This window comes from Dasypus novemcinctus, chromosome 23 (assembly GCF_030445035.2).
Source record: "Dasypus novemcinctus isolate mDasNov1 chromosome 23, mDasNov1.1.hap2, whole genome shotgun sequence".
NCBI classification, from domain to species: Eukaryota; Metazoa; Chordata; class Mammalia; order Cingulata; family Dasypodidae; genus Dasypus; species Dasypus novemcinctus.
In genome coordinates, this window is record NC_080695.1 from 28,859,098 (window position 1) to 28,884,300 (window position 25,203).

Consider the following 25,203-nt stretch of genomic DNA (forward strand, 5'->3'; position numbering starts at 1 on the left):
GTCCCTGTCTGAATTCGACCATACTGAGGCAGACCTACCCAAAGTCCCGACCTCCAGGAGCAGACTCCAACCCTGAACACGGCCAGCCACGTGGTGAGGGCTTGGACTTGCCACGGCGCCTCAGCCAGAAGAGGCCTCCTGGTCCTGAGCCGCTAAGGCTCCACTTGAATACCTCCACGACCCTAGCACGCTCACCATCTGGGGTAACACACCTTCCCAAGCTTCCACCACTCCCTCCCAAAAGCCTTGGAGTGAATCACTTTTGGTTAAAAGCTTATGAGGTTGTGAGTTTCCCAGAAAGCGATTTACGAGATAAGCCTTCTCAGTGTACAGCTCAGTCGTGGCATTAAATTACGCATTCAACAAATATTTGTTGACCTGAGGTCTAAGCATTAGGCCCTAGACTAACAGTAATAAAAAAAATTTTTTTAAAGTTCCTATCCTTGTGGGTGTTATGTTTCAGTTTCAGTGAGAAAAGCATAGAATGAATTCACTAATCTTCAAACAGCTATCTTAGAAATGTCACTTTGGGATCACAAAAATACAAGGAGAGAAAAAACAAATCCAAGTAACTTTTTACCAGAGTACTTTGACCTTATACTATGAATCTAAAGACAAAAGAATTGCAAAGAGGGAAGCGGATGTGGCTCGGGACTGAGCTCCCACCTACCACATGGGGAGGTCCCTGGTTGGGTTCCCTATGCCTCCTAAAGAAGACAGCAGCCAGCAGAGGGCAGGTGCCACAAGCTGATGCAACAAGAGACACAAGAAGAAAAAACAGGAGAGACACACAAAAAGCAGGGAATAGAGGTGGCTTAAGGGATTAGGTGCCTCCTCCCACATCGGAGGTTCCAGGTTCAGTTCCCAGTGCCTCCTAAGAAATAAAAGAAGAGGAACAGATGCAGCAAGTAAACAACGAGGGGGTGGGGAGAAATAAATAAAATAAGTATATTTTTTTAATTGCAAAGAAATCTTGAACTTTTCTTAGTAGAATTACTGTTGGTAGTATAATAGGGTAATCATTCTGAGAAGAGGAAATGAGTAAATATACTGCTGTGGTTGGTAGCCAAAGTTCTTACTGTGGGACTATGGAATGTGGAATGAGGAAAGGAGAGAAAGAACCTATGATGTTGGATTGAAATTGGAGGTGTAATTAAAAAGTAGACTTAAATAGATAAAATTAGATATTTTCTAGCTCTGACCTCTGAAAAGTCCTAGAAGCAATAACATCCCAGTGGAATGAGCACACCTAGTGCCCAGATACTGATTTCTAAATAATGGTTCCCACTAAAAGGAACCAGGACTCCTCGGGAGAAACAGCCAATTCCCAGGCCAGAGCAGAAAAAGTACAAGATAAGCCTGGAACAATTTGTGTGCCAGAAAGTAAGAAGGTACTCAAAATAACGATGACTTATCAAAAGGATACAGGAACCAGGTTGAACATGAATTCCTTTGGTCAAATAAGGGACAAAGGCGGCGGACTTGGCCCAGTGGTTAGGGCGTCCGCCTACCACATGGGAGGTCCCCGGTTCAAACCCCGGGCCTCCTTGACCCGTGTGGAGCTGGCCCATGTGCAGTGCTGAAGCGCGCAAGGAGTGCCCTGCCACGCAGGGGTGTCCCCCGCGTAGGGGAGCCCCACACGCAAGGAGTGTGCGCCCGTAAGGAGCTGCCCAACGCCAAAGAAAGTGCAGCCTGCCCAGGAATGGTGCCGCACACACGGAGAACTGACACAAGAAAATGACACAACAAAAAGAAACACAGATTTCTGTGCCGCTCACGGCAACAGAAGTGAACAAAGAAGACGCAGCAAATAGACACAGAGAACAGACAACCGGTGGGGGGGGGGGGAGATAAATAAATAAATAAATCTTTAAAAAAAAAATAAGGGACAAAAAGAATCGTGAGATGGGGCTGAGCACAAGGGAGCCTCCTGATGAGCTGCAAATGTTCTTTTCACCTGGGTGGTGGTAATACAAATATATTCAAATATAAACATTTATCAAGCTGCACACTTAAGGTCTGTGCTGTTCATTATATGTAAATTCTACCTCAACAAATTTTAATGACCATAAATTGAATTTTTGAAAATGAGTCCAGGTGGCTGTAACTCTTTCATGTCTCCAGCTCCCACAGGACAGGCTGGCCACAATTCAAGCTTCTAGGTGACCCTGACCCCTGGGTTCTGGTAACATTAACTCCTTACTTTGTTCCTCCAGTGCATGATGGGGGATGGTACCAGGTTTCCGCTACTGTTAATGGAGCTACCTCACCATCTTCTGTTCTGCTTCTGAGCAATTGGTTACCATACTACTCAGCAATAAAAGGAACACACTGTTGATCCATGCAACAACTTAGGTGAATCTCAAAGAGGTTATGCTGAGTGGAAAAGGCCATTCTCAAAAGGTTACATATGTATGATTTCATTTATATAACATTCTAGAAATGAAAAAAATAATTGAGATGGAGAACAGACTAGTGGAAGGAGGCATGAGTGTAACTATAAATGGACAGCATGAGACATCCTTGTGACAGGACAGTTCTATATCTTGATTATGGTGGTAGTTACACAAATCTACATGTGTGATATCATTGCACAGAACTAGACACAAATACAAATGAATACAGGTAAAACTGCTGAAATCTGAATAAGGTATGTGGATTGTACCAATGTCAATTTCATGGTTTTGATACTGTACTAGAGTTATATAAGATGTTACCATTGGAAGAAACTAGGGGAAAGGTGTATGGTAGTTTTCTATACTATTTTTGCAACTTCTTGAGAATTTATTATTATTTCAAAATAAAAAGTTTTCTTTTTATCCATTAAAAAAAATAAATGAGTCCAGGGAAGCAGATGTGGCTCAAGCAGTTGGGTGGCCACCTACCACATGGGAGGTCCCAGGTCTGGTTCCTGGTGCCTCCTAAAGAAGACGAGCAAGACAGCAAGCTGATGCGATGGGCCAGCATGGTGAGCTGATCCGATAAGATGATACAATGAAGAGACACAACAAGGAAACACAACAAGCAGGGAGTGAATGTGGCTCAAGCGATTGGGCACCTTCCTCCCACATGGAGGGGTCCCAGGTTCAGTTCCCAATGCCTCCTAAAAAGAAGATGAGCAGACAAAGAAAGCAGACAGCAAGCACAAACAAGTGGGGGGAGGAATAAATCTTTGTTAAAAAAAAATGAGTCCCAGGAACAGATGTGGCTCAAGCAGTTGAGCATCCACTTCCCGCACGGGAGGTCCCAGGTTCAGTTCCTGGTGCCTCCTAAAGAAAAAACAAACAATGAGCAGACAATGAGCGCAAACAATGAGCAAAAAACCAACAATGGGCAAACAGATGAGGGAACCATCTCAGGGAGGGGGAAATAACCCATACTGACAATAAAATTTGTAAGTAATTAAGAGGTAGAGGAAAAGATGTTCCTTATAATAGAATATGAACTAATGTATGTAGAAGGAATTAGGACATAAACATTCTGCAAGCCTCACAGTAATAAGTTATTTGGGCAAAATTAATAGGTGCTAAAATCATTGCTGGAGAAAAGGATATTTATACAGATTATTTATTTTTTAAAGATTTATTTATTTATTTATTTTTTGATGTCCTCAGGTTTATTGAAAATATTACAGCATAGCAGAAAGATTCAAACGGCTCCACGTGGTGTTTTGAAATTCATCCCAACTGTGGGCTGAGTGACCTGCAGGTTGGAGAGGCTGCCGAAGTCCAAGAGCTTCAGCATTTCCTTAGTGTCAGGATCTACTTCAATGATCTCCTGATCCAGGGCTGAAACCTCAGGAACATAATTATCTCTCCTTTCTCTCTCCTCCTCCTGCAGCTTGATGGAGATACCCCGCACGGGACCTCTCTGGATCCGCTTCATCAGATGCGTGACAGCCTGCTATCTTGTTCCGCAGCTTTTTGCTGGGAATGATGGCGATCTCCTCGCACACGCGCTTGTTCGTGTGGAAGTCGTTGCCTAGGCGCGTGTAGTACTTCTCAATGATGACCCGAGCCGCCTTCTTCACGGTTTTGGTGCGAACGCGGCCCTGCAGGCGGAGAGCACCGGGTCACTCGCGAGTCGGGGCACCCCTGGGAAGGGAGCGGCCGCGGGCTGGGCCCGGGTCGGGTGAGGAGCGCGGGGGCCAGGGCGGAAGCCCGCGGCCCCAGCCCGAAAGGGCCCCGCGCCCACCGGGCCCAGGGCTCCCTCCGAAGACTGGGGCCCACGGAAAGCGGAGGATGGAGGACGATTGTGGGGATGGCGGCCTGGCACAAAAACCAAGATTTATTTTTTATTTATTTCTTTCCCTTTCCTCCCCAACCCCACTGTTGTCTGCTCTCTGTGTCCATTCGCTGCATGTTCTTCTGTGACCGCTTCTATCTTTATCAGCAGCACCAGGAATCTGTATTTTTTAAGATAAACTTCTTTTTTTTTTTTTAGATTTCTCTCCCCTTCCCCCCTCCACCCCGGTTGTCTGTTCTCTGTGTCCATTTGCTGCATGTACTTCTTCGTCTGCTTCTGTTGTTGTCAGCGGCACAGGAATCTGTGACTCTCCCTGTTACGTCATCTTGCCATGCCAGATCTCCGTGTGTGCAGCACCATTCCTGGGCAGGCTGCACTTTCTTTCGCGCTGGGCAGCTCTCCTTACAGGGCGCACTCCTTGCACGTGGGGCTCCCCTACGTGGGAGACACCCCTGTGTAGCACGGCACTCCTTGCGCGCATCAGCACTGCGCGTGGGCCAGCTCCACACGGGTCAAGGAGGCCCGGGGCTTGAACCGCGGACCTCCCATGTGGTAGACGGATGCCCTAACCACTGGGCCAAGTCCGCTTCCCTGTGTGTTCTTCTGTGACCGCTTCTATCCTTATCAGCGACACCAGGAGTCTGTATTTCTTTTAGTTGCGTCATCTTGTTGTGTCAGTTAATTACAAAGGAAAAAAAATACTTTTACCTTGCAGAAAACTGACAGACATTACCTGAACTCGGCTGTCAATATCAACACCACCAATAACAGGACTAACAGACACCAGGTGGCTCATGGTGTGACATATTAAGATGTACCACTTTTGTCATATTTCTGCCAAAAATGCATAGCCTTATTCTAACCATAAGAACCTAAATTGAAGTATATCTACAAACAACTGACCTTGCTTCAAAGATGTCATGAATGACAAAGAAAGGATGGGGAACCATTCTAAATCAAAGGAAATTACAGAGGTATGGCAACTAAATGCAGTTTCTCTTCCCACACTGGGTTCAAAAACAGGAAAGAAACTACTATAGAGGATGTTATTAGGATAATGGCAAATCTGAATATGGACTAAACTCTAGAAGGAAATATTGTAGCAATGTTAACTTCTCTGAATCACATAACTCTGGTATAGTTACAAGATAATAATATCCTTGTTCTTAGGAAATACATCATGAAGTTTTTAGGGATGAAAGGCCTGCAAATTACCCTCAAATAGTTTAGCAACAACACTTTGTATTTTCTTTCTTTTTTTTAAGAGGTACTGAGAATTGAACCCGGGACCTCATACATGTGAAACAGGTGCTCAACCACTGAGCTATACCCACTCCCCAACAACATCATGTATTGCTAATGTTATTTATCGTATTTGTTGTAAAACAGACATGGTGAAATGTTAAAAAATTATAAATCTAGGTCAAGGGTATATAGGAGTTGTACTATTTTTTAAATCATTCTGTAGGTTTGACATATTTTCAAAGTGAATAGTTAAAAATAGCAAGACCTCATTTAGTCAGAATTTGGGGGAATGAGATATTCTAGTACACTGATGTTTTCGATTATTCAAACATTACCTTTAAAAAAAAAAAGGTTTCTTCTTTCCTGATTTAGGAATTAGGAGAGTGGACACAATCAAATGTTTTCTAAAGAGTAGTGGTTTTCCAATGGTGCACACTAGAATTAACTGGGAAACTTAAAATAAAATCCTGATGTCCAGGCAGCACTACAGACCAATTAAATCAGACTTTCTGGGGGTGAAGCCCAGGCGTAAATATTTTTCAAACCTTCCCAGGTGATCCCATTATGAAACCAAGACTGAGAATCACTGCCCTATCTATGACTTACACACACTGTCAGAATTTGAAACTCTAGGACCAGCAATGGATTCCTGTCACTTTTTCTTCCAGAAGGTCCTGAGAACATGGTAGACAGCCATTGTGTTCTTCTCCTTCCCCTTTCCTCTTCTCTCCTCTCCTCTCTACAGAGGTAACATCTTCTGACTTTAGGTGCTCTACAGATCTGTGAATTATGGTGAGGTGGTCCAAAATTTCCATTCCCAAGGCACATGAACACAGAAAACATGGAAGGTTGTCCAGAGCTGTGTAAGTCTTGATATCCCCAAACTGGAAATACCCCAAAGGTCTACCAACAGAAAATGGATAAACTGCAATATATTCATGTAATGGAATACTGTCGAGCAATGAAAACTATAGCTACATAGAATATTGATGAAGCTCACAAACATAATGAGTAAAAGAAGCCAGACAAAGAAGAGTATATTGATTCCATTTATAGAAATTTTAATGCAGGCAAAATTTAGTTTAGAAGTTGGAATGGTTGGTAGTTATCTATGGGAAGAAAGGAAGGACTAGTGGTGGGGAGGGGCTCGAATGAGGCTTTGAAGGGATGGCAATGTTCAGTTTCATGACTGGTGGTTATTCGGGTGTTTTTATGTTAATTTATTGAGTAGCACATTTACGTTGGATACATTTCTGTTATGTGTGATAATACCTCTCAATTAAAAAAAGGGTTTCTAAAAATTATTATGAAGCTCGAGATACAGGATATGAAAAGTCATTATATTATACAAATTTCTGTTTACAGGGTAGCGTTGCTGTCATCCAACTCTTTCACATATTTCAACTCTGGAACCAGTTGGGCTTCAGTCTCGGCTCTGTCACTTAAGCTGTATGACCGTGGACAAATTTGTGCCTCAGTTTCCTCAACTATAAAATGAGAATAATGGTACCCATATCTCTCCTATAGTTATTTTAAGGACTGAAGAAGAAACATAAAATGCCTAGAACACAGCCTAGAATATAGTACGTACTCAATATATTAATAGTAGCTGCTGCTATTAGTCTTCCTCTCTGGCCTCAAAGTTTCTGTTGTAGTATAAGGGAGAAGCTGGAAGGGAAACTTCCAGAAGAGCTCCTAGGGGAGGTAAGATTCAGGTTTCTGCCATAAGTTAGAAGTCCAGCCAGGCTCTCACCAAGGGCCCAGGGGAAAGCAAGGAAAGAGCAATTACACATGAGCATTTCATCACTAAAAAAAAGTTTTTATTATGAAATAAATTCTAGTAAAATCAGGTCTGGTCTCCAGCCCCACCTCTGAGTGGAGGTACCTCAGTTGGGGTGGGTTGGGAGGATAAGGGGGTTGACGTCTCTCATCAGTCTCAGCTGCTGCCTTCCTACATAGGGTGAGAAGAGCTCTTCTCAAAAGTCCTTGGGCGAGGCACCATTCTTGCAGTCAGGGAAGGGCCACTGCCCGCACCAGAGCCCAGCAAGTCTGAACTGCAGCATACAAGAGGTCTCTCAGCTGCATCTCAACAGAGGCCACCCAGGGTCATTCAGCCTGGGCGATGGCATAGGACAGCAACCACAGCAGCAGGGGGCCCAGAACAAGGACAGCAAGCCAGACAGCAAAGCTGGCCAGGACAAGCCTCCGGGCCCGGGTCGCCCAATGTACTGCCTCCTCCAACCGGCCTGCCTTATGCCGCTCTTCTGCCTGTGGGGGCAGGTTCTTGGTTAGGTTCTCCTGCCTCTGCCTGGCAATGCCCAGGGCCCCACCAACTCCCCATCCCTGGCTCAAAAACCTCACACCCAAACCTTCCATTTCCCTTTCCAGCTTCTGTTTTGTGCCTCATCTGCAAAACAAGGTACTCACCTCTGTCCTGCCTTCTTCTTAGGGTGGTCACAGCTAAAAAGATCATATGGCAAAGCACTTTTCAACACTTTTACTCCCTATCCTTTTCTACCCATCCAGATTCATTGAGAATTGGAATTCTGGGCAAGAAACAGTGGTCATGGAGTATTCCACTCATGTCCAAGTAACACCTCATACTCATTGCCCAGTAGGTCCCATCTTTTTCATCACTATGGATTCTATTCATGACTTTGCCCTAATGAAACCCAGAAAATTCTTATGATGATAGGAAGAGTTTGACTGATAAAACTAGAGTTATCAAACTGAATTGAGAAGATTCCAGTATGATGTGTGGTCTTTCAAACGGGACATGTGCAGTTTGTTAGGTTTTCTTGAGTTGTTAAGGTCCTCTCAAGGACTCCATAACTACTTCCAGACTCTGAGAGGTTGTTCTCACCACTGCTCAGCTACCTCCAATCTTGCCCCCTCCAATTCACCCTCCATGTAGGCCTTCAGAGTGGATCTTTCTGAAACACAAGTCTGACCATCTCATGCTCTCCTATGAAAACCTCCAATGGTTCCTCAATACTTTCTAGATAAGGTCTAAGCTCCTAAGCACAGCATTAAAGGCCCTCAAGAACCTGGGCCCTCTGGCTTCATCTCTCATGACTCCCTCCCTTGTCCAGCTGTGCTAACAGTGCAGGCCTTGGTACACACTACTCTCTTCACCTGGACCACTGTCACCCTTGTTCACACACATCCTTTCTGGTTATTTTCCCCACACCTCCCCAAGATGCCTTCCCTGACACCTACTCTACCATATGCACACACATAATCATGTCCATGGATCTTCTCTGGCTCCTTGGTACCCTGAGTTTCCCTCAGTCATGGCACTTCTGAGCTGCATTCTATTCATAATGCTCCATTTTCTCTACTATCATTTCTATGACTCTATAAGCCCTTCAACAGTAGGAGCCCTGTCTTATTATTTCTGGCCCACAGCCCAGAACTCAGCACTGACAGGTATGCTAAGGGTTTAATCAATATAGATGTATCAGATACAGGAAACCACTGCCTTACACCCGGCACCTCCCTGTTCCCACTTGAATCACATTCCTCACCTTGATGGCAAACACAAGAGCCATGATGCCTAGGCAAGAGCAGCCACAGATAATGCTAGTAGCTGCCAAATAGCGAAGGCGGAGCCGGCAGCAGTGGATGGGGGATGGAGAAAGAGCAGCCTCTGTATTGCTCACCAAGCTCTCCACTGCCTTCTCCTCGTCCTCCATCACCTGTGGGCGATATAGTCAAGGTACTTGTAAGCCCAGCAACTGAGCCTTTGGCCTGGCCGGCGCAGACTTCATCCCTCTCTCAAAGCACTCTTCCTAGTAGTCCAGCTCAACTCTCAAGAATCCTGCCTTACTGGAGAGTTCCTCTAGTGACTCATACACCAAGAGAGGAAATGTGTGGCTGGACTCCCTTTTATCTCAGCGTAAGATTTCCTTAAGTCTTTGAAGGCAAGCGGGTGAAAGTAGCATTACCTGTGTTCCTTATTGTTTTGATAATGGGGAGAAGCAGTGACCAGATACACACTGAGAAGCAATAGGAAAACAGTTTCAAAGGCTGGTAGGACTCTAAGACCACTGAAGTCAGTGATCCGAAACCATTACTTCAAAGGACTCTTTTAAGAGTTCCCTGAAGTTGCCCCAAGGGCTGCCTCTGAGTAATGGGGATCGTTAAGTCCTACACTCCACTCCAAGCCAGAGTGTCATTTTGTGTGAACAGTTCTGGGAGAGGGGGAAAGGAAAGCACAACCCGCCCAAGGCCTCTTTTGTTATAGTCTGAACACCAAACAGTCCCCAGTCATTGCTGACTCTCTGCCACCTCCTCTCCATTTTACCCCCACCACACACACATTCAGATGAGCAGTCCTAACCCTCATTAGCCACACAGAAACCTGCAGTGACATATACAACCATTTCTCATTTCCTCATCTCAGGTCCACTACATCAAATCACCTTTCCACTCTCCCTCTTCTCCAGCCATTTCCTTTCATCCTAGACAATATGGGACATTTTTTATTTCCCTGGACACAAGTTACCAAGAACAGAAAGGGTGAAAGAGGTAGGTCACAAAGTTGCAAGAGAGTGGGTATAAAGGACAATATCAGAAGAGGTAAACAGATGCCAATTCAGCAGGGGGAGGAAAACACAAGGCTGCGGCCCAGGGACCTGAGGTCAGAGAAAACTTAAGAAGGCATAGGGGCTCTTACCTGGCTCAAAGCCTTGAAAGACTGAGTCTCAGCTCCTGCCTCAGGTTGAATTTAGCTTGGGTGGAGATAGAGCTAAGTCAGGCTCCAAGCCAAGGAGCCCCAGGAGCTGGGAAGGTGTGGTTGGTTCAAACCAGTTTGACTGGATGGAGGATAGCAGGGGAGGGCCAAGGGATGGAGCAAATGGAAGTAGGTTCCCTCCCTTCAGAAAAAGCAGCAGCACCCTCTTGGGCTAAAAAGGCCCTAAGGAATAAGACAGTTCTGAGGCAAGTCCAAGAAGCAAAGAGGTAGAAAGGAGAGAGAAGAGTGTATGAATCTGAACTCCTGGAAACCCGAGCCTGTAAGGAAAGGCGCCCAACCAGGATACAGATTTGCCAGTCTTCCTTCTTCTTGGGTGAAGACTTTTGCCTCAAAGGTTAGACACTAAGCACTGGGGTGTTGGCAAGAAAGGGGAGAAAAATGATGCCCTAATTCCCACCCAACCCTTCACCAGACCAGAAAATCAGAAGCCTCCTTACACGGATGCTCATACAGAAACTAAGTTTATTATTTTTTCTTCTTTAAAAAAAAAAAAAAAAAAAAAGGAAAAAAAAACTCATTGTGGAGATGCCCCTCCCCCTTCCCCTAAGGGTGGGGGGCTGTGATAGATAGCTGGGGAATCAAGTACAAGGGGGTGGGGACAGAAACTATCTTGCCACCCTTAACACTGCCCAGCCATGTGGGGTGGAAGGGAAGGAGAGGTGAAGAACCCCATTTCCATAACAACCAGTTGCCTACCCCCTACTTTGGTGGAAAGAAGGGAGAAGGCCCCTATGTTTCCCTGGAGGCTTCCCCCCTCAAAAGACTTCAAGTAGTGGTTAACAGAGTCAGGCCTGGTTGTGGGGGAGGGGGGGAGAGGGACCGTGGCAACAAGCCTATGTGGAGGAGCAGCCCACTCACGTCTTAGCCTTGCGGCCTCTGTGACTGCTGGTAGGGCCAGCTAGGTGAGGAGGAGCACTGCTGCGCAAGATGCGCTGGTCCCCTTGGTTGGCCCCACCAAGACGGCGGGGACCAGGCCTGCGGCGAGGGGTCCCATCCCCTTCCTCCTCCTCGCCTGAGGCTTCAGCCTCAGACTCCTCTACTGAACCCTCAGGCCCCAGGGGACTTGGGGGCTGGAGGCGGCCCCGCTTCGCCAGCCCAGGAGCCCCAGTGATTGGGGTCCCTGCCCGTTTGCGAGGCACCTTCTCAGTCTCTAGTGGGGGGACTAGAGACCCCGGGCGCAGCCGGGTTGAGCGCAGTTTTGGGGCCAGAGAGACCATGGGAGGTGTTGATTCCAACCCGCCTGGCCCACTCTCCACTACATCCAGGTCGTCCTGAATCACAGCCACCACCATGGACCCTTCGCTCTTTCGTCCCCGCATTCCCTCTGCTTCAAGCCGTAGGCGGGCCAGGCGGGTGAGTGGGCGGCTCCCATCCTCATCTGAGGAACTGCCGTCACTCTCCCCCTGGCCCTGGGGTTGCCGCCGCCTCCCTAGTCCACAGGTCTCAAGGACAGAAGAGCTGTCGCGGTCCAAGACAGGGAGCTGGCTGGGCCGAGGTGATGGTGGATTCTTGGGAGGTCGGCCCCGCTTCCGCTTGGGTGGGGAGGTTGAAATGGTGATGGTGGTGACAGTGTTGGTGACAGTAGCGGTAGGACAAGCTAGGAGTGGTGGGAGTGGTGGAAGGGGTGGTGGTAGTGGGAGTGGCTGTGTCCGGCTCTCTAAATTGCCATCCCCTGGAGAGGAAATGGTCCCAGGGATAGGCACATCTCGTGCCTTAGGAGGCCGCCCACGCCTTCTTTTCTCCACAGGTGACAAGATGATGGGCTCGGGTTTGCGAATTGGCTGAGGTCCAAGAGGCTGGGGCCCAGAAATAAGCTGGGGTCCCAGGACAGGTTCAGCAACTATGAGGGTCTCAGGCCCAGGGACTGGGTCAGCCCCATTACTTTTTCCCTTAGAGGTGGATGAGGGAGCCTCCTCTACCCCTCGCCCAGCATCTGCAAGAGACCTGTTCTTCTTAGGGGGCCTCCCCCTCCGACGTTTCACAGCAGGCGGAGTGATGGCAAGCAGAGCTCCTTCTCCATTCTCTGGGCTGCCTCCACCAGTTACCCCCAACTCAATGCGACGGCGAGCTATGAAGGGCTGCTGGGCTGGGGTGGGCAGAACAGATGGGGGAGCAGCTTCACAGGGCCCACTGGTGGGAGGTGACGATTCTGGCCCCAACATGCTGTGGGTAGATGGGCTTGCTGGGATGGCACCAGTCTCAGAGGCCCCAGGCACCGAGGTGCTAGCAGGGCCCCGTTGCTGTCGCCGCCGCCTCACCAGTTCCTTTTCCTCGACCACAGTCACTAGCCGTCCCGGCAGCTTGCGAAGCACTTTGGGGCCTGGAGGCTGCCCTGGCCGACCAGCACCCTGACCCCGAATTTCTACATCAGCACTGGTGCGACGCCGAGGGGGCCGAGCAAGCGAAGGACCCTCAGGTGAGGAGGTGGCAGAGGATGAGGTTGATGGGGCTGCAACCTCAGCTGTACCAAGTTCCTGCAGTTTCTCTGGGCTGGAAATTGGGGTCCGGGCCTCCACCATCTCTTCAGAGTTCCTGGCAGCCTCCAATGGCTCCTGACATGGCTCATCAGATGGTGCTAAAGATGGGCGTTCCAGCCCATTGCTCTCACTCAGACAAGTGGGCACCTCACCCCCAGGCAGCACTGTGAGGATGGTCCCCTCAGCAGGCTCTGGCACCTCTTGCTCTTGACCATTGGGGATGCTGCCAGCCTCCAAAGTTGGGCTAGATGCAGAAGGGGTAAGAGAAAGGTTCTTCTCGGGCATGGGCAGGACCTCAACAGCAATTGGTATCAGATCCCTGGGGGGCACCAGAGTGAGCGGGGAACTCTCAAAACTAGCCATGCCAGCCAATTCCAGGGATTCAGTAGATGCCAATGCTTGTGCACATAGCTCTGCCTCAGGCCCCAAACCCAAAGGGAGGTTGGTGACTGAGGGGGAAATGGGTACAGAAGGTGGACCAACTAGTAGGGGAGGTGAGGAGGGAGTTAGGAGAGGGCTTTGGACTGGTGGGGGGGTATGAACCAGTGGAGGGGTACAGGCAGGAGGAGGGGTACAGGCAGGAGAAGAATAAGGGGGAAGAATCTGCGAAGGAGGGGCAGGCAATACATGGACAGGAAGAATAGGTATTGGATTTGGGGCTGAAATGGTGCTGGGGAAGGGGACTGGGACAGGAATTGCAGCAGGAACTGGAGTGGGTCGAGGCCTAAGCAATGGCCGGGGAATTCGTTCCCTGGCAGGGCTGCAGCGGGGGGGCGTGGAGGTGCTGCGGGTATTATGGGTGGATGTGACAGGAGTGTAGTTTGTCCCTTGAGTTTCAGCCCGGGCTCCACGAAGACGCTCACTGACACGAGTCCCCGGTCTCTCAGGGGCTTTGGCCTTCTTACTGCGCCGGTGGCTGCCTCCACCAGTCCCACAGGAAACCTCATCCCCAGCCCCTGGCCCCTCCTCCTCCTCTTGGGGTAGGCGGAACACCTCCTCCTTGGCTTGGTCCAGGTCCTTGCGGGCAGCTTCCACTTGTTCCTGCCAACAGAGCCCAAGGGGTGGTCAGAGGGAGTCAACTAGGGCAGGGAGGATGTAGAAACCAGTAGCTTCCCACTTCTAGCCCCACCCCCTAGAGACACTCACTTCTGCTTGCTTGAGCTCCTCACGGCTCACTTCCTCCAGTGAGGCTTCCAGGAATTTCATGGCATAACGTTCAATGGGGGTTAGCTGTAGGAAGGAAGTGTGCAGGTTTGCTATCACAAAGGAAAATAGGAGGAGGGCCACAGAGCCCAAAGGAGTATCCAACACTGACCTGTTCTACAAGGGCAGCAATTTCCAGCTCAGCCCGTGACATCTCTTCATCCTCAGCTCCAGGTCGACCAGCCTCCTCTCCCTCACCAGCAGGAAACCCATCATTCTCATTGAATTCTGCAAGCTCAGCCACCTGTTCTGCCTTGGCCTGGGTGGCTGCACGGATATCCTCCTCATCCTCTGCTCGACATAACGCCTGCAAGGGAGGAGAAGAAAAAAAAAGCACATCAGACCTGCCTTAAAGAACTTTACATCATGAGAACTGATTCTGGAAAAAATGAGGCCAAATATACACCAAAACCAAGACTGCAGCATAACTTCTCAAGTCCCTTCTGGGCCCCCAGTTACCAAAGCAACCCTGTGGTCCACACAGAATGGAATGGGCTTGACCTGGACTCCCACTAGGGACAAATGACTTTTACAGCCCTATAGCTCTACTGCCTTTCCTTCAAATCAGCCTTAGAGCTCTGAAAAAAACTGCAGGAAATTATGAATCCTGAAAAAAAGCCAAAATTTTTTGCACTGAGATGCCTCATGACAATTCTCCTTAACAGACAAACCAAGTCTGATCTTTCCATTTAGATGAATATCTGGAGAGCTGACACCAGTCAGTGAGGGAAGTAACCTACAGCAGGCTCAGCCGTGAGGGGAAGGCTCTCAGTAGGAAACATCTCCAAGATGCTCTATTCCAGCAGTTCCTCAACAACTGTCTGTATCTGAGGAGCTCTGAAAAAATACAAATGCCAAGACCCCATCCCCCAAAATTATGATTTGGGAGATTTTGAGATGGAGCCCAGGAATCAATACTTTAAAAAGCTTTCCAAGAGATTCCATTACACATCATCATTTGGAAAACTGTTTTATGCCATGTATGAAGTACTTCTTACACCCATTATACCATTTACTCCTGAGTTACTTTCTTTGCATTAGTATTTCAGAGAAGTAGAAAGTAAGGCTTTGAAGAATAAACAGTTATGTTGTATATTTGTTATCACAATAAAAATCAGAAAAAAAATACAAAAAAGGAAGACTAAACAGATTTGGCTTAACAGACACTATTACTAAGGAACATTGTTGGAATTAAAACCTAGAACTTGGGACTTCAAGTTCTGTCTTCTTTTTACTATTCATGTAGACCAATAGGCAAAATACAAACATTAAAAGCCAAATGTTGGGGAGTGGGTGAGCACCTGCTTCCCATGTATACAAGGTCCCGGGTTCAATCCCCGCTACCTCCTTAAAAAAAAAAAAAAAGCCGACTGTAACCTGGAAAGCAGCAGAAAGTTCCTTCCCACCCTGGGAAAGAAGCTCAACAGACAGACGAGAGACAGGATACCCTACAAATTATCAGCTCTACTTGAGGGACTTTCTTCACCTGCTCCAGGATATGGGTTTGCTTGCTGGCCACAGCCTCTTCCTCCTCGTCAGGGGCAGAGGGTACAGATGAGCCAGATGGCTCCTCCAGGGGCATATCAAACAGCTCTCTGATGGTCTGCTATTGGGAAAAGCAGAGCGGAAAGTGTCAGAGCCAATGGAATGTTGGTCCAAGGTCTAGAGCTGTGAGGCTCTAGGAAGTATAAGAGGCTCCACTAGTTGGAGAGGGCAAGAAGAACTACTAATGTGTAACAACTCTCTTCTGAAGAGGTTGAAAGAACTTAGCGTATGTTACCTGTTTAAAATAGGCTGTGGTGAAGTTGCCTCCTTCAATGGCCATGTCTCCCAACATTCTCTTCTGATTTGCCTTTTTAAGAATGTTCTCCTCCACTGTCCGTTCACTGATAAGCCTAGGGATATGAAGGTCATATGTAAACAGCCAAATACATCAAGGAAACCTTACCAGCAATGGTGATGTGAGGTGAGGAAAACCAGGCAATACCTATAGATGTGGACATCTCGGGTCTGGCCAATTCGGTGACAGCGATCCTGGGCCTGAGCATCCATGGTAGGATTCCAGTCGCTGTCATAAAATACGACAGTGTCTGCTCCTGTCAGGTTCACACCCACGCCCCCACTCCGAGTTGAAAGGATGAAACAGAATATGCGTTTGTCTGCATTGAATCGTTCCATCAAGGCCTAGAGAGAAAGGGAAAAAACATGTTATTGGGAGACATATCCAGACACAGAGGATTCAAGGCTTAGTGGTGCCCCTTCTGGGAGCCCAAAGGCCAGGAAAAGAAGAGCTGGGGTGAGCCTCCAAGGGCTGTGGAGGACTAGGTTACCTGTCTCTGCTCAACTCTAGTAGAGCCATCCAGACGCAAGTAGAGGTGGCCGTGGTATGTGAGGAACTGCTCCAGTACATCCAGCATTCGGGTCATCTGGGTGAAAATGAGCACCCGGTGGCCCTCCGCCTTGAGCTGCCGCAGCAGCACTGCCAACGTTTGCAACTTTCCTGAAGGCATATGAAAGGGAACAGGGAGCTATGGAGGGGCATAAGCAACTATGAAGGCATACAGAGAGCTAGGACTCATATAAGCAAGAATGGAGAGAACATTTTGCACTGGAAGGATGTGGGTGGAAGATAATCAAGGCTTTGGGCTAGAGTTTCAATTGGCCTGGGGAATCAAAAATAAATATGTAACTCCATACATTGTCTCTTCTTAAGGGTTCCCCTCCTCCTACCCTTCACTAAGATCTAACTTTCCAAGTCTAACTAGGGATAGATAATAAGATCTGGGGTGGGATCTGGCAGAAAGGAATTCTCAACAATGTACGAGCAAGAGTTCTTTAAGTACTACTATAGTCATACCAGCTGAAGCACAGAACAGAGTCATAAAACAGAGATGAACAAATCTGTGGCCATGGCTCACAGATGAAAACCAGAGTCAGATGGGATCTTACAAGGTTATCTAGAATTCAACCCCCTATCAAAGACATGATGTCTACATTTCTCATGGGTCAAAGTCTTAACAAAGACTTCGAATACTATCATCTACTTTGAATGGTTTCAAGTGTTAGAAAATTACTTTTTACTAAAGTATTTATTGAGCACATAAAAACTCTCTTGATTTTATGTCTAAGACATTCAGGACATCACCAACCACATTACTATAGAAATGTCTGTAGAGGATTGTGGAAGAAATTATTCCCTACAGTCCAAAAGCCAATCTTGGTTAACAGAACCTGATTAACACTAAAGGCAGCTGGCAGAGGGTCCATGCTCTGAGGGAAAGCAGACCCCACCCCAGGCCCAGAAGATGAATCATGATTGGTCTAAAAAAGTCATAGCTCCTCTGTGCCATTCCTCTGTCAGTGACTATTCTAGGGATGGGTATTATGTGGCCCAACTTGAGTCAGAGAGTTCTGAAGCAAAGTCTGCTGGGAGGGTCCTTCTTCCCAGAAAAAAAAAAACAAAAAACAACCTGCTATAATTTTTTTTTTCTGTCTCTTTAAAAAATTGTCTAGAATTAAGTATTTTATCTCAACCCCATGCTTCCTGCTTGGAGCATTGGTGTGTTCCCTGGCGCTATGGCAGCCATCTTGAGACCATAAGAAAATAAGATAAATCAGGCTGAAAAGATAAAAGCTAAGGATAACAGGTAAGGGTAGAAAGGTCTTATATCCTTAAGGGTTTCTTGAAACTACTGAGCCAGCCACACACCACTATTCCCAGAATTCCTCATTAATAAATAAATGTCCTTGTGTTTTAAGTCACTGTTAGTTGGTTTCTGCTATGTTATTTGCAGCCAAAAGAATTTTAACCAATACACATCAAAATTTTATTTAACATGCAGTCTTGTATAGACCACACAACTCTCCTCATACATCTGAAAACTGTGCTATATGCTGTCTTGTTTGTCCTTGCATGCCAAATGACTAACAACTGAAGTTCATAAAGCAAGCAGTGATTGAATAAATGATTAAGCAGCACACAATTTCAATTTTCACTAAAGCCCAATCCATCAATACCAAGAACCCATCATAACGCCTATGTTTCTCCAACTTGCCCGTAAGCATAACCTAAAAAAACGTCTAAGGCTTTACTGAAAACAACAGAGACCTTATATGAGGCATTACTCTAATAATAACAGTCTTGCTACTAAGAAAGGAAAAGAGAGCAAGTGACCCTTAGTAACCAATGAACTCACCGCAATCATACTGGATGAGCCGCAAGTCAGGGAACTGGGTACGCATGTTACACACAATCCGGTGCAAAGGACGAGCCCGGGGCCAGAGCTCAAAGGCCAACTGCTCCTGGAAGGCTGCCTGACGTGGGGCCAGCCAAGGAGGTGGGTGGCAGGCATGCAGGGAAGGGGGAGGTGCCTCCACAGGAGGCATGACAAAGATGAACCTGTGGAAGGGAGAAGGCAAGTATTTTAAGAGATGGGACTCTGAAAAGCCCCAAAAGCTAACACTTTCATCAGCCCTAACCACTATATGCACTCAGGGGCCCCAAAACCCACTTTCCATTAGCATATAGCCCTGCCAACCTCTCAATGATTTCCGACAGCTGGTCTAGTCGTTGCTGGGGAAATAGTACAGCTTGGCGGGCAGCCTCAGTAAAAGTCCAAAAGGTGGGGTGGCTGGGACCAGGAGCATGAGGGCCAATGGGACTGGCAACAGGTTGAGGCAGGGTACAGAAATCCAGGACTTCAGTCCCATACACGGGTGCCAGAGTCCCATGAGCTTCGCTAAGGTAGAAAATACGTTCCAGGCGTTCAGACCGCTGCCGCTTCCGCTTTTCCTCCAGAGAGTCCTGGGTATGAGAGAGAAAAGCACAGAGAAAATAATCATTGTCTTCAAAGTTCACATCAAAGACTCACAGAAAACTTGATAGTTCCTCCCAGATGGAAAAATATATAATCTATGGAAATCTTAAGATTCAAAAACACAGTACACTTTTGGTAGTCTTCTAAATTATCAATAATGAGTATTATTTCTTTCATGATACTAAGACCCAATAAGCGTAAAGAATGAGATCTGTGGGGATTTTCCTATGTAACACTCAGCTCCAAAACACGTAAATTCATTTATCTTGTTGGGATGGATCCAAAATAATTACTAAAAGCTTTCCCGAAAAATCTCAATAGGAGTTAGACAGTCTAATCAAATCCACAACAGGTTTCTGCCAAAGGGCCAGACTGAGTTAGGATGATATTGAATCAGCTGACCAGTTATCCAAGTCTCATCACTCCGAGAGAGAAAAGGGGAGTGCACTGACAGCCAGGAGACCTGCATGAATTTGACTCAATCCTTCCCCATCTCTGTGCTTCTGAATCTCATGGCCTATAAAACCACCTAACCCCATTACATATCATTTAATCACAACGCTTGTAATTTAACATTTGTGTAACTGTTAATGTTGTCTTTTCACTAAACTTTAGGCTCCTTATAAGGTAAATCGTATCTGATTTTGCTCACTAAAACCACCAGTATCTAGCTTAGTGCCTGATACAAAGTAGGTTCTCGGCATTTACTTGTTAAATAAAATGAATAATGAGGGAGACCACACAGGAGAGGATCCTGAAAAAAGTAGAGTTCCATATCTCCCTGACTGCTACCTTAAGCTTGCCTTCTTGGCTCCTGGTACTCCAAGTGAAAAAGGAAAGCATCCTAGCAGAGAGAAAAAAAACAATACAAGCCAGCTCTCAATAGTAAGAGAAAAATATGCACAAATCATAAATCTAAAAAGGGACAGGTATCTAGAATTCAGAAACTCTTACAACTCAATAATACAAAGACAAATAGCCCAATTAAAGGAACAAAGGATCTGAATAACCATTACTCCAAATAAGATATATGAATGGCACATGAATGGCCAAAAAGTACATGAAAAAATTCTCAACATCATTAGTCATTAGGGAAATACAAATTAAAGCCACAATGAGATACCATTTCACATCCATTAGGATGGTTGTAATAAAAAAGACACAAGTGTTAGAGGGAAGCGGGCTTGGCCCAGTGGTTAGGGCATCCGTCTACCACATGGGAGGTCCGCGGTTCAAACCCTGGGCCTCCTTGACCCATGTGGAGCTGGCCCATGCGCAGTGCTGATGCACGCAAGGAGTGCTGTGCCATGAAGGGGTGCCCCCCCCCGCGTAGGGGAGCCCCATGTGCAAGGACTGCGCCCCATAAGGACAGCCACCCAGTGGGAAAGTAAGTTCAGCCTGCCCAGGAATGGTGCTGCACACACGCAGAGCTGATGTAGCAAGATGACACAACAAAGAGACACAGATTCCCATGCCGCTGACAACAGAGGCGGACAAAGAAGAACATGCAATAAATGGACACAGAGAACAGACAACTGGGGGAGAGGGGAGGAGAGGGAAGAGAAATAAATAAAATAAACCTTAAAAAAAATGGTGGAGAGGATGCAGAGAAACTGGAACCCTCACATATTGCTGATGACAATGTAAAATGACACAAGCCACTTTGAAAAATAGTTTGGCATTTCCTCAAATGGTTAAAAAGAGTTACCATATGACCCAAGAATCGCACTCCTAGCTACATAGCCAAGAGAAACTGAAATACATGTCACCAAAAAACTCATACTCAAAGGTTCACAGCAGCACTATTCATAATAGCCCAAAAGTGGAAACCACCCAAATGTTCACATCAACTTATAAGTGGATAAATAAAATGTGGTATAGCCATACAATGGAATATCTGGCAATAAAAAGGAATGAAGTGGAGTAGGTGTGGCTCAGTAGTTGAGTGACTGCCTCCAATGTATGAGGCCCCTGGTTCAATCCTTGGTACCTTCTAAAAAATAAAATAAAAAAGGAATGAAATACTGCTACATGCTACAGCACAGATAAACCTCAAAAACATGCCAAGTGAAAAAAGCCAGATCTAAAGGACCACATATTATACGTATGATTCCATTTATATTAAAAGTTCTAAAATAGGCAAATCTGAGAAAGAAAATACATTAGTGCCTAGAAATGGGGATGATGTGGGGGGTAGAAGGGAAAGAAGAGTGATTGCAGATGGGTACAAGATATATTTTTGGGCTAATGAAAATGTTATAAAATTAGACTGTAGTAATGGTTGCACAACCCTGTGAATATACTAAAAACCAATGAATTGTACACTTCAAATTGGTAAAATGTATGGTCCATTAACTGTATTTCAATAATGCTGTTCAGTGAAAAAAAAGTAGTGGCAAGAAGCTGCCACTTACTTGTGGATCAATCAAAATTCAGTACAGACCATGGGTTATGTCTGAACTAGGATCTAGTAAGTCTACCCTCTATTCTCAGCAAGCCAGGACCATGCTGGCAGCATTAGAAAAAGATAGGGGCAAAGGCCAGACTGTGGCAGGAAGATGGTAGAGAGGGCTGAGGTAGAGAGGTAGCAAACAGCTTTGAAGATAAGGAGTGAGAAAAAGATAGGAGAGCGTAGAGACTCACTGGACCTGTTTTCTTAATAGTTCCTAAATTTTTATTCTATCTCAAGCTGTAAATTCAATTTAACTGAATATATATAAGATTTTTTTTTTAAGGGGAGGGGGAGAAACCAGAAGTTCAAGAAGGGATGGGGAAGAGTTTCTTTCTTTGCCCACTAATCAGAAAACTAAGAAAGATGAAAAAGTCATCTTATGATCTTTAGAGAACCTTTATCCCACAGGGTCATCCTTCCCTTGGACATTCAAATACTTGAAAATGGGGATGCTTTTAGCAACTGAGGAAATTCTTCCTGCTTCTAGGGAATACCTCCTATAAGAGGGGAAAACAATGGAACAAGCACACCTATGTACTCACAATTTACATAACCTTGCAAAACATCATTTAGTGGGCTACTTCATGTAGGTGTAAAAGAGAGCAATTAATATGTCAACACCAACTCCAAAAAGTAAGCAAGACCAAAGAGACCATAGGTAGGCCTGGAACATATCAGTGATTCAGTCTGAAGAACACTTCTAGTCCTCAATTACCTCTCTGAGAAAAGTAAAATATGGATAATTATTGCCATTTTACATAGGAGATACAGGACTAGGGAAGCAACTTGTCCAACGTCACTCAAAATACTTGGTCTAAGACACCAGGCTTTATAATTTTCCAAGATAAAAGTGACATTATTCTATCCCACTCACTCCTTTCACACTCCAAAGAAACTCAATTTTCTGTTTGCTCTCCTTTGCAGCATTAAAACTTACCAGATAGAAAGGGGAGCGAGGAGGTGGGGGGGGTTGGCGTCGAGGCCGGGGGCCACTGAACGAGGTAGCAGTGGAAGGAGGGCTGGGTGGACCAGAGCGCAGTGTCAGTGTCTCAGGCTCATCCTTGTGAACAGGCAACCGGGATACCATGGTGACAGGCAAGGGAACAGAGCCAGACGCTGAGACCACAAGGGAAGATGGCTGGGAGGCTGGGGCCTGGGTTGAGGCTGGGGCCAGCGCCAGGGTCTGAGCTGCAGCCAGGCCCAGGTTGGGCACTGGAACTGGGGCAGGGCTCAAGGTCAGTGTTTGTACTGAAGCCGGGGCCAGGAGTGAAGCAGACGATGATGATGGAGCCAAAGTCAGTGTGTGAGCTGGGGCTGGGCCCATTGGAGAAGCTGGAGCCAAAGGGGGTGCTGGAGCCAGAGAAAGTGTTTGAGTTGGACCCACTGATGGTCCTGGTGCCAAAGATAGTGTCTGGGCTGGAGCTGGTACCAGGGATGATGCTGGAGTCAATGACAATGTCTGAGCCGGAAAGGGCCCCTGGGAGTTCCCCATTCCCAAAGAGTGTGTTTGAGATGGAGACGAGACGCCAAGTGTGGATGCTAAAGCTGGGGCTAGGGCCAGTGTCTGTGTAGAAGCCGGGCTCGGGAGAGGTGATGGAACTGGGGTTGGTACCATAGTCTGAGTCGACGATGGAGCCAATACAGGAGTTGGGGCTGGCACCAGTGAAGAAGATGAAGCTAAAGCAGTTCCTGGAGCAGATGATGTAGCCAAAACTGGAACTGGAGTCTGCGACGGAGGCAGGACAGGAGCAGCACGTGGCGATGGAGCCAGGACTGGAAGAGGAGCCAGAGAAGGAGCTGGAGAAGGAGCCAGGATTGCTGTCTGTGGAGCCACTATGGGCGCCAGAGCCTGAGATGCAGAAGGTGCTGGAGCCAGAAGGGAAGCCTGAGCTGGAGCTGGATTTGGTGCTGCTGGAAAAGAACTGGCCAGGGCTGAAGCTGGCACCAGGACAGATGAGCATGCTGGGGCCACAGTTGAGTTCAACCCTGGAACATGTGAAGAGGCGGAAGCCAACAACAGAGAATGACCGGGTGCCTGAGATGGAGACAGAGATGGAGTTGTGGCCAAACCTAAAGTCAAGGCTGACGCTGATGGGGAATTTCCAGCTGGTGCCAAAGAGGGAGGTCCAGGAGCCGCTGAGACAACAGGTGCCAGTGTTGGAGTCACAGTGGTCAACAGAGCTGGGCCCGATGCCGAGACAGGTAAGGGGGCTGAGATAGGGATGGTGAGTGGAGCTGAGGCTGGGGCAGGAAGTGTGGTGGAGATGGAGTTGGGGAGCGAAGATGAGACTGGGATGGAGACCGTGGAGGACACAGGACTAGCAAGGGGAGAGGAGTTGGGAACTGGCATTGGAGAAGAGGGTGGTCCAGGAAGAGGAGATGAGATGGTCAAGGGAGCGGCTCCAGGTGCTGAAGCTGTGGAGACAGAGGATGAGTTAGTCCCCGAACTCTTTCCCTGCTCTTTCCACCACCCTGTCCCACCATTTCCCCCAGCTCCAAGCATCACCTATTTCCCAGAAAACCTTTACTCCCCCACACCACACTAAAGCTGCAAGGAATCTGAAAACGTATTTTCCTTTCCCTCAGACAGCCCAGCTCTGGGCCCCACTGCAAATCAAGGCAGTTTGGTTAATAATGACAGGATCTCTTGTGACTGAGAAACCGTCAAGGCCCCCCATTTCCATTCTTGACCAAAATGTCTGGCCCAGACACCTGGACTCACCACTGACTTCGGGCGAAGGGCTGTGGACCAGCTTGAGTAGGGGCCTCACCAGAGCGGATGTGGGTATGGGGGCCCGGGTAGTACCCAGAGAAGGTGTGGGCACCCGGCCAGGGGTTAATGTAGGGCGTGCAGTCAACATAGCTGGAAGCCCAGAGCTTGGAGGCCGGGGCGCTGGAGCCAACGGAGGAACAGGCGTCAGTCCATCCCGAGGGGCCTGTCGCACTACAATTTTCACCACTCCTGTATTATTCACCATGGTTGGTGGCACTGCAAGAGGAAGCTACATTGAGAGGAAGGTAGAAAAGAAACAAGAAACCCAAAGAATGGAAGAAGTTCAGGGGCAGGAGAGGGTGGCAGACAGACATCGGAGATACTGGGAAGGGGAAGCAGCACTGAGGGAAGGCTGGACAGACAGGAGCCCAGGGCATGCCTGGAAGGACCAAGGCCAGCAAGGGTTAAGTAAGTAGGAAGGCCAGGAGCCTCACCCTGGTTAGCAGCAAGCGGAAGGCTGAGGCCAGTAGGGGCAGGGGTGGTGCTGGGGGTCGAAGAAGGCAGCACAGAGACAGGGGTGGGGCCAGGGGTCGGGGCCACGGCCTGGATGAGGGCCACATGGGCAGGCTGGCTGATGAGGTGGTGCTGCCCCCCTGCTGACACCAGATGCACCACATTCCCTGGGTTAAGGGGAGAGAGAAAGAGAGAGAGAAGCAGCTATCAGCCAGAGGAGGACAGAGGCAAGAGCAAGAGAGAGAGAAAAAACAGAGATGGGACATCTCTAGGACAACACTGTCCCTATCTTTATTAAAAGACCCCCTCTAACCATTCCCCTTGGCCTCACCCACCCCAAGTTGGGGAAGGAAACAAAAAGACTAACATCCAAAGAGGAAGAGCCACAAAAAACAAGAGGACAGGCAAGAAGAGGAAGAAGGCAGGGCAGGGGGTGGGTTTTACCTACTTTGCAGCGGGCGGGGCTGCCCCACAGCAAGCTGGCGCACCTGGGCACCAGTCAGAGTCAGCTTGTTGCCCTGGATTTGGAAGGTAAGAGGTTTGCTTCCCCCAGCACTAGCCACTGGACGTTGTGCCAGTGAGGCCAACTGTCCAATGCTGACTACTTCGCCTGCTGTGAACAGAAGAGGGGCTTATTGTACATGTGGCTTGCTCTTCTCAGTGCCACTCCCAGCCCCTCAGGAAGCACACCCCTGCCTCCCTCCCAGTCTTCAGTTCCTCCCACCCTTCCCCACAATTTACCATGTCCCAACAAACTCAGCCTCCATCTATGGCCTTTGAGT

At 47.6% G+C, this 25,203-nt stretch overlaps 2 protein-coding genes and 1 pseudogene across 7 annotated transcripts in view; all 3 read right to left on the reverse strand.

The window, feature by feature from the left end:
* Nucleotides 1-3,599: 3,599 nt before the first annotated feature.
* LOC101427154 (small ribosomal subunit protein eS17-like) lies at nucleotides 3,600-4,066 on the reverse strand (annotated as a pseudogene).
* A 3,408-nt stretch (nucleotides 4,067-7,474) lies between these two features.
* TMEM265 (transmembrane protein 265) lies at nucleotides 7,475-10,243 on the reverse strand. Of its 2 annotated transcripts, XM_012520000.4 has the most exons (3): nucleotides 10,169-10,243; nucleotides 9,018-9,188; nucleotides 7,475-7,758 (listed from the first exon to the last, which is right to left on the reverse strand). In XM_012520000.4, exons 2-3 carry the CDS (start codon nucleotides 9,183-9,185, stop codon nucleotides 7,597-7,599), a joined length of 330 nt encoding a protein of 109 aa, XP_012375454.1. In that variant the 5' UTR covers nucleotides 9,186-9,188; nucleotides 10,169-10,243; the 3' UTR covers nucleotides 7,475-7,596. The 2 variants fall into 2 exon arrangements, with proteins under 2 accessions (XP_012375454.1, XP_023440674.1); XM_023584906.3 differs by lacking the exon at nucleotides 10,169-10,243 and having other exon boundaries at nucleotides 9,018-9,268.
* A 447-nt stretch (nucleotides 10,244-10,690) lies between these two features.
* Nucleotides 10,691-25,203, reverse strand: part of SRCAP (Snf2 related CREBBP activator protein) — a 29,603-nt gene continuing 15,090 nt past the window's right edge. For 3 of the 5 annotated variants that reach the window (XM_004479379.5, XM_004479380.5, XM_058286054.2), the window contains exons 22-34: nucleotides 24,870-25,034; nucleotides 24,403-24,588; nucleotides 23,918-24,184; nucleotides 22,133-23,610; nucleotides 18,465-18,730; nucleotides 18,123-18,325; nucleotides 16,257-16,426; nucleotides 15,914-16,110; nucleotides 15,707-15,821; nucleotides 15,413-15,532; nucleotides 14,039-14,233; nucleotides 13,870-13,953; nucleotides 10,691-13,764 (exon numbers count right to left, since the gene is read on the reverse strand). In XM_004479379.5, coding sequence (XP_004479436.1) covers nucleotides 11,101-13,764; nucleotides 13,870-13,953; nucleotides 14,039-14,233; nucleotides 15,413-15,532; nucleotides 15,707-15,821; nucleotides 15,914-16,110; nucleotides 16,257-16,426; nucleotides 18,123-18,325; nucleotides 18,465-18,730; nucleotides 22,133-23,610; nucleotides 23,918-24,184; nucleotides 24,403-24,588; nucleotides 24,870-25,034 — 6,110 coding nt within the window. In that variant the 3' untranslated portion in view covers nucleotides 10,691-11,100. The remainder of the gene's footprint in view (nucleotides 13,765-13,869; nucleotides 13,954-14,038; nucleotides 14,234-15,412; nucleotides 15,533-15,706; nucleotides 15,822-15,913; nucleotides 16,111-16,256; nucleotides 16,427-18,122; nucleotides 18,326-18,464; nucleotides 18,731-22,132; nucleotides 23,611-23,917; nucleotides 24,185-24,402; nucleotides 24,589-24,869; nucleotides 25,035-25,203) is intronic. The other 2 variants (XM_004479382.5, XM_058286055.2) reach the window with 1 other exon arrangement.

What these genes read in the sequence shown, in the direction of transcription:
- TMEM265 (XM_012520000.4), bottom strand. Translation starts at nt 9,185, where the DNA reads ATGGAGGACGAGGAGAAGGCAGTGGAGAGCTTGGTGAGCAATACAGAG. An exon ending in CTCTTGTGTTTGCCATCAAG is followed by an intron (nt 7,759 to 9,017) that starts GTGAGGAATGTG and finishes CTGCCCCCACAG; the next exon opens with GCAGAAGAGCGGCATAAGGC.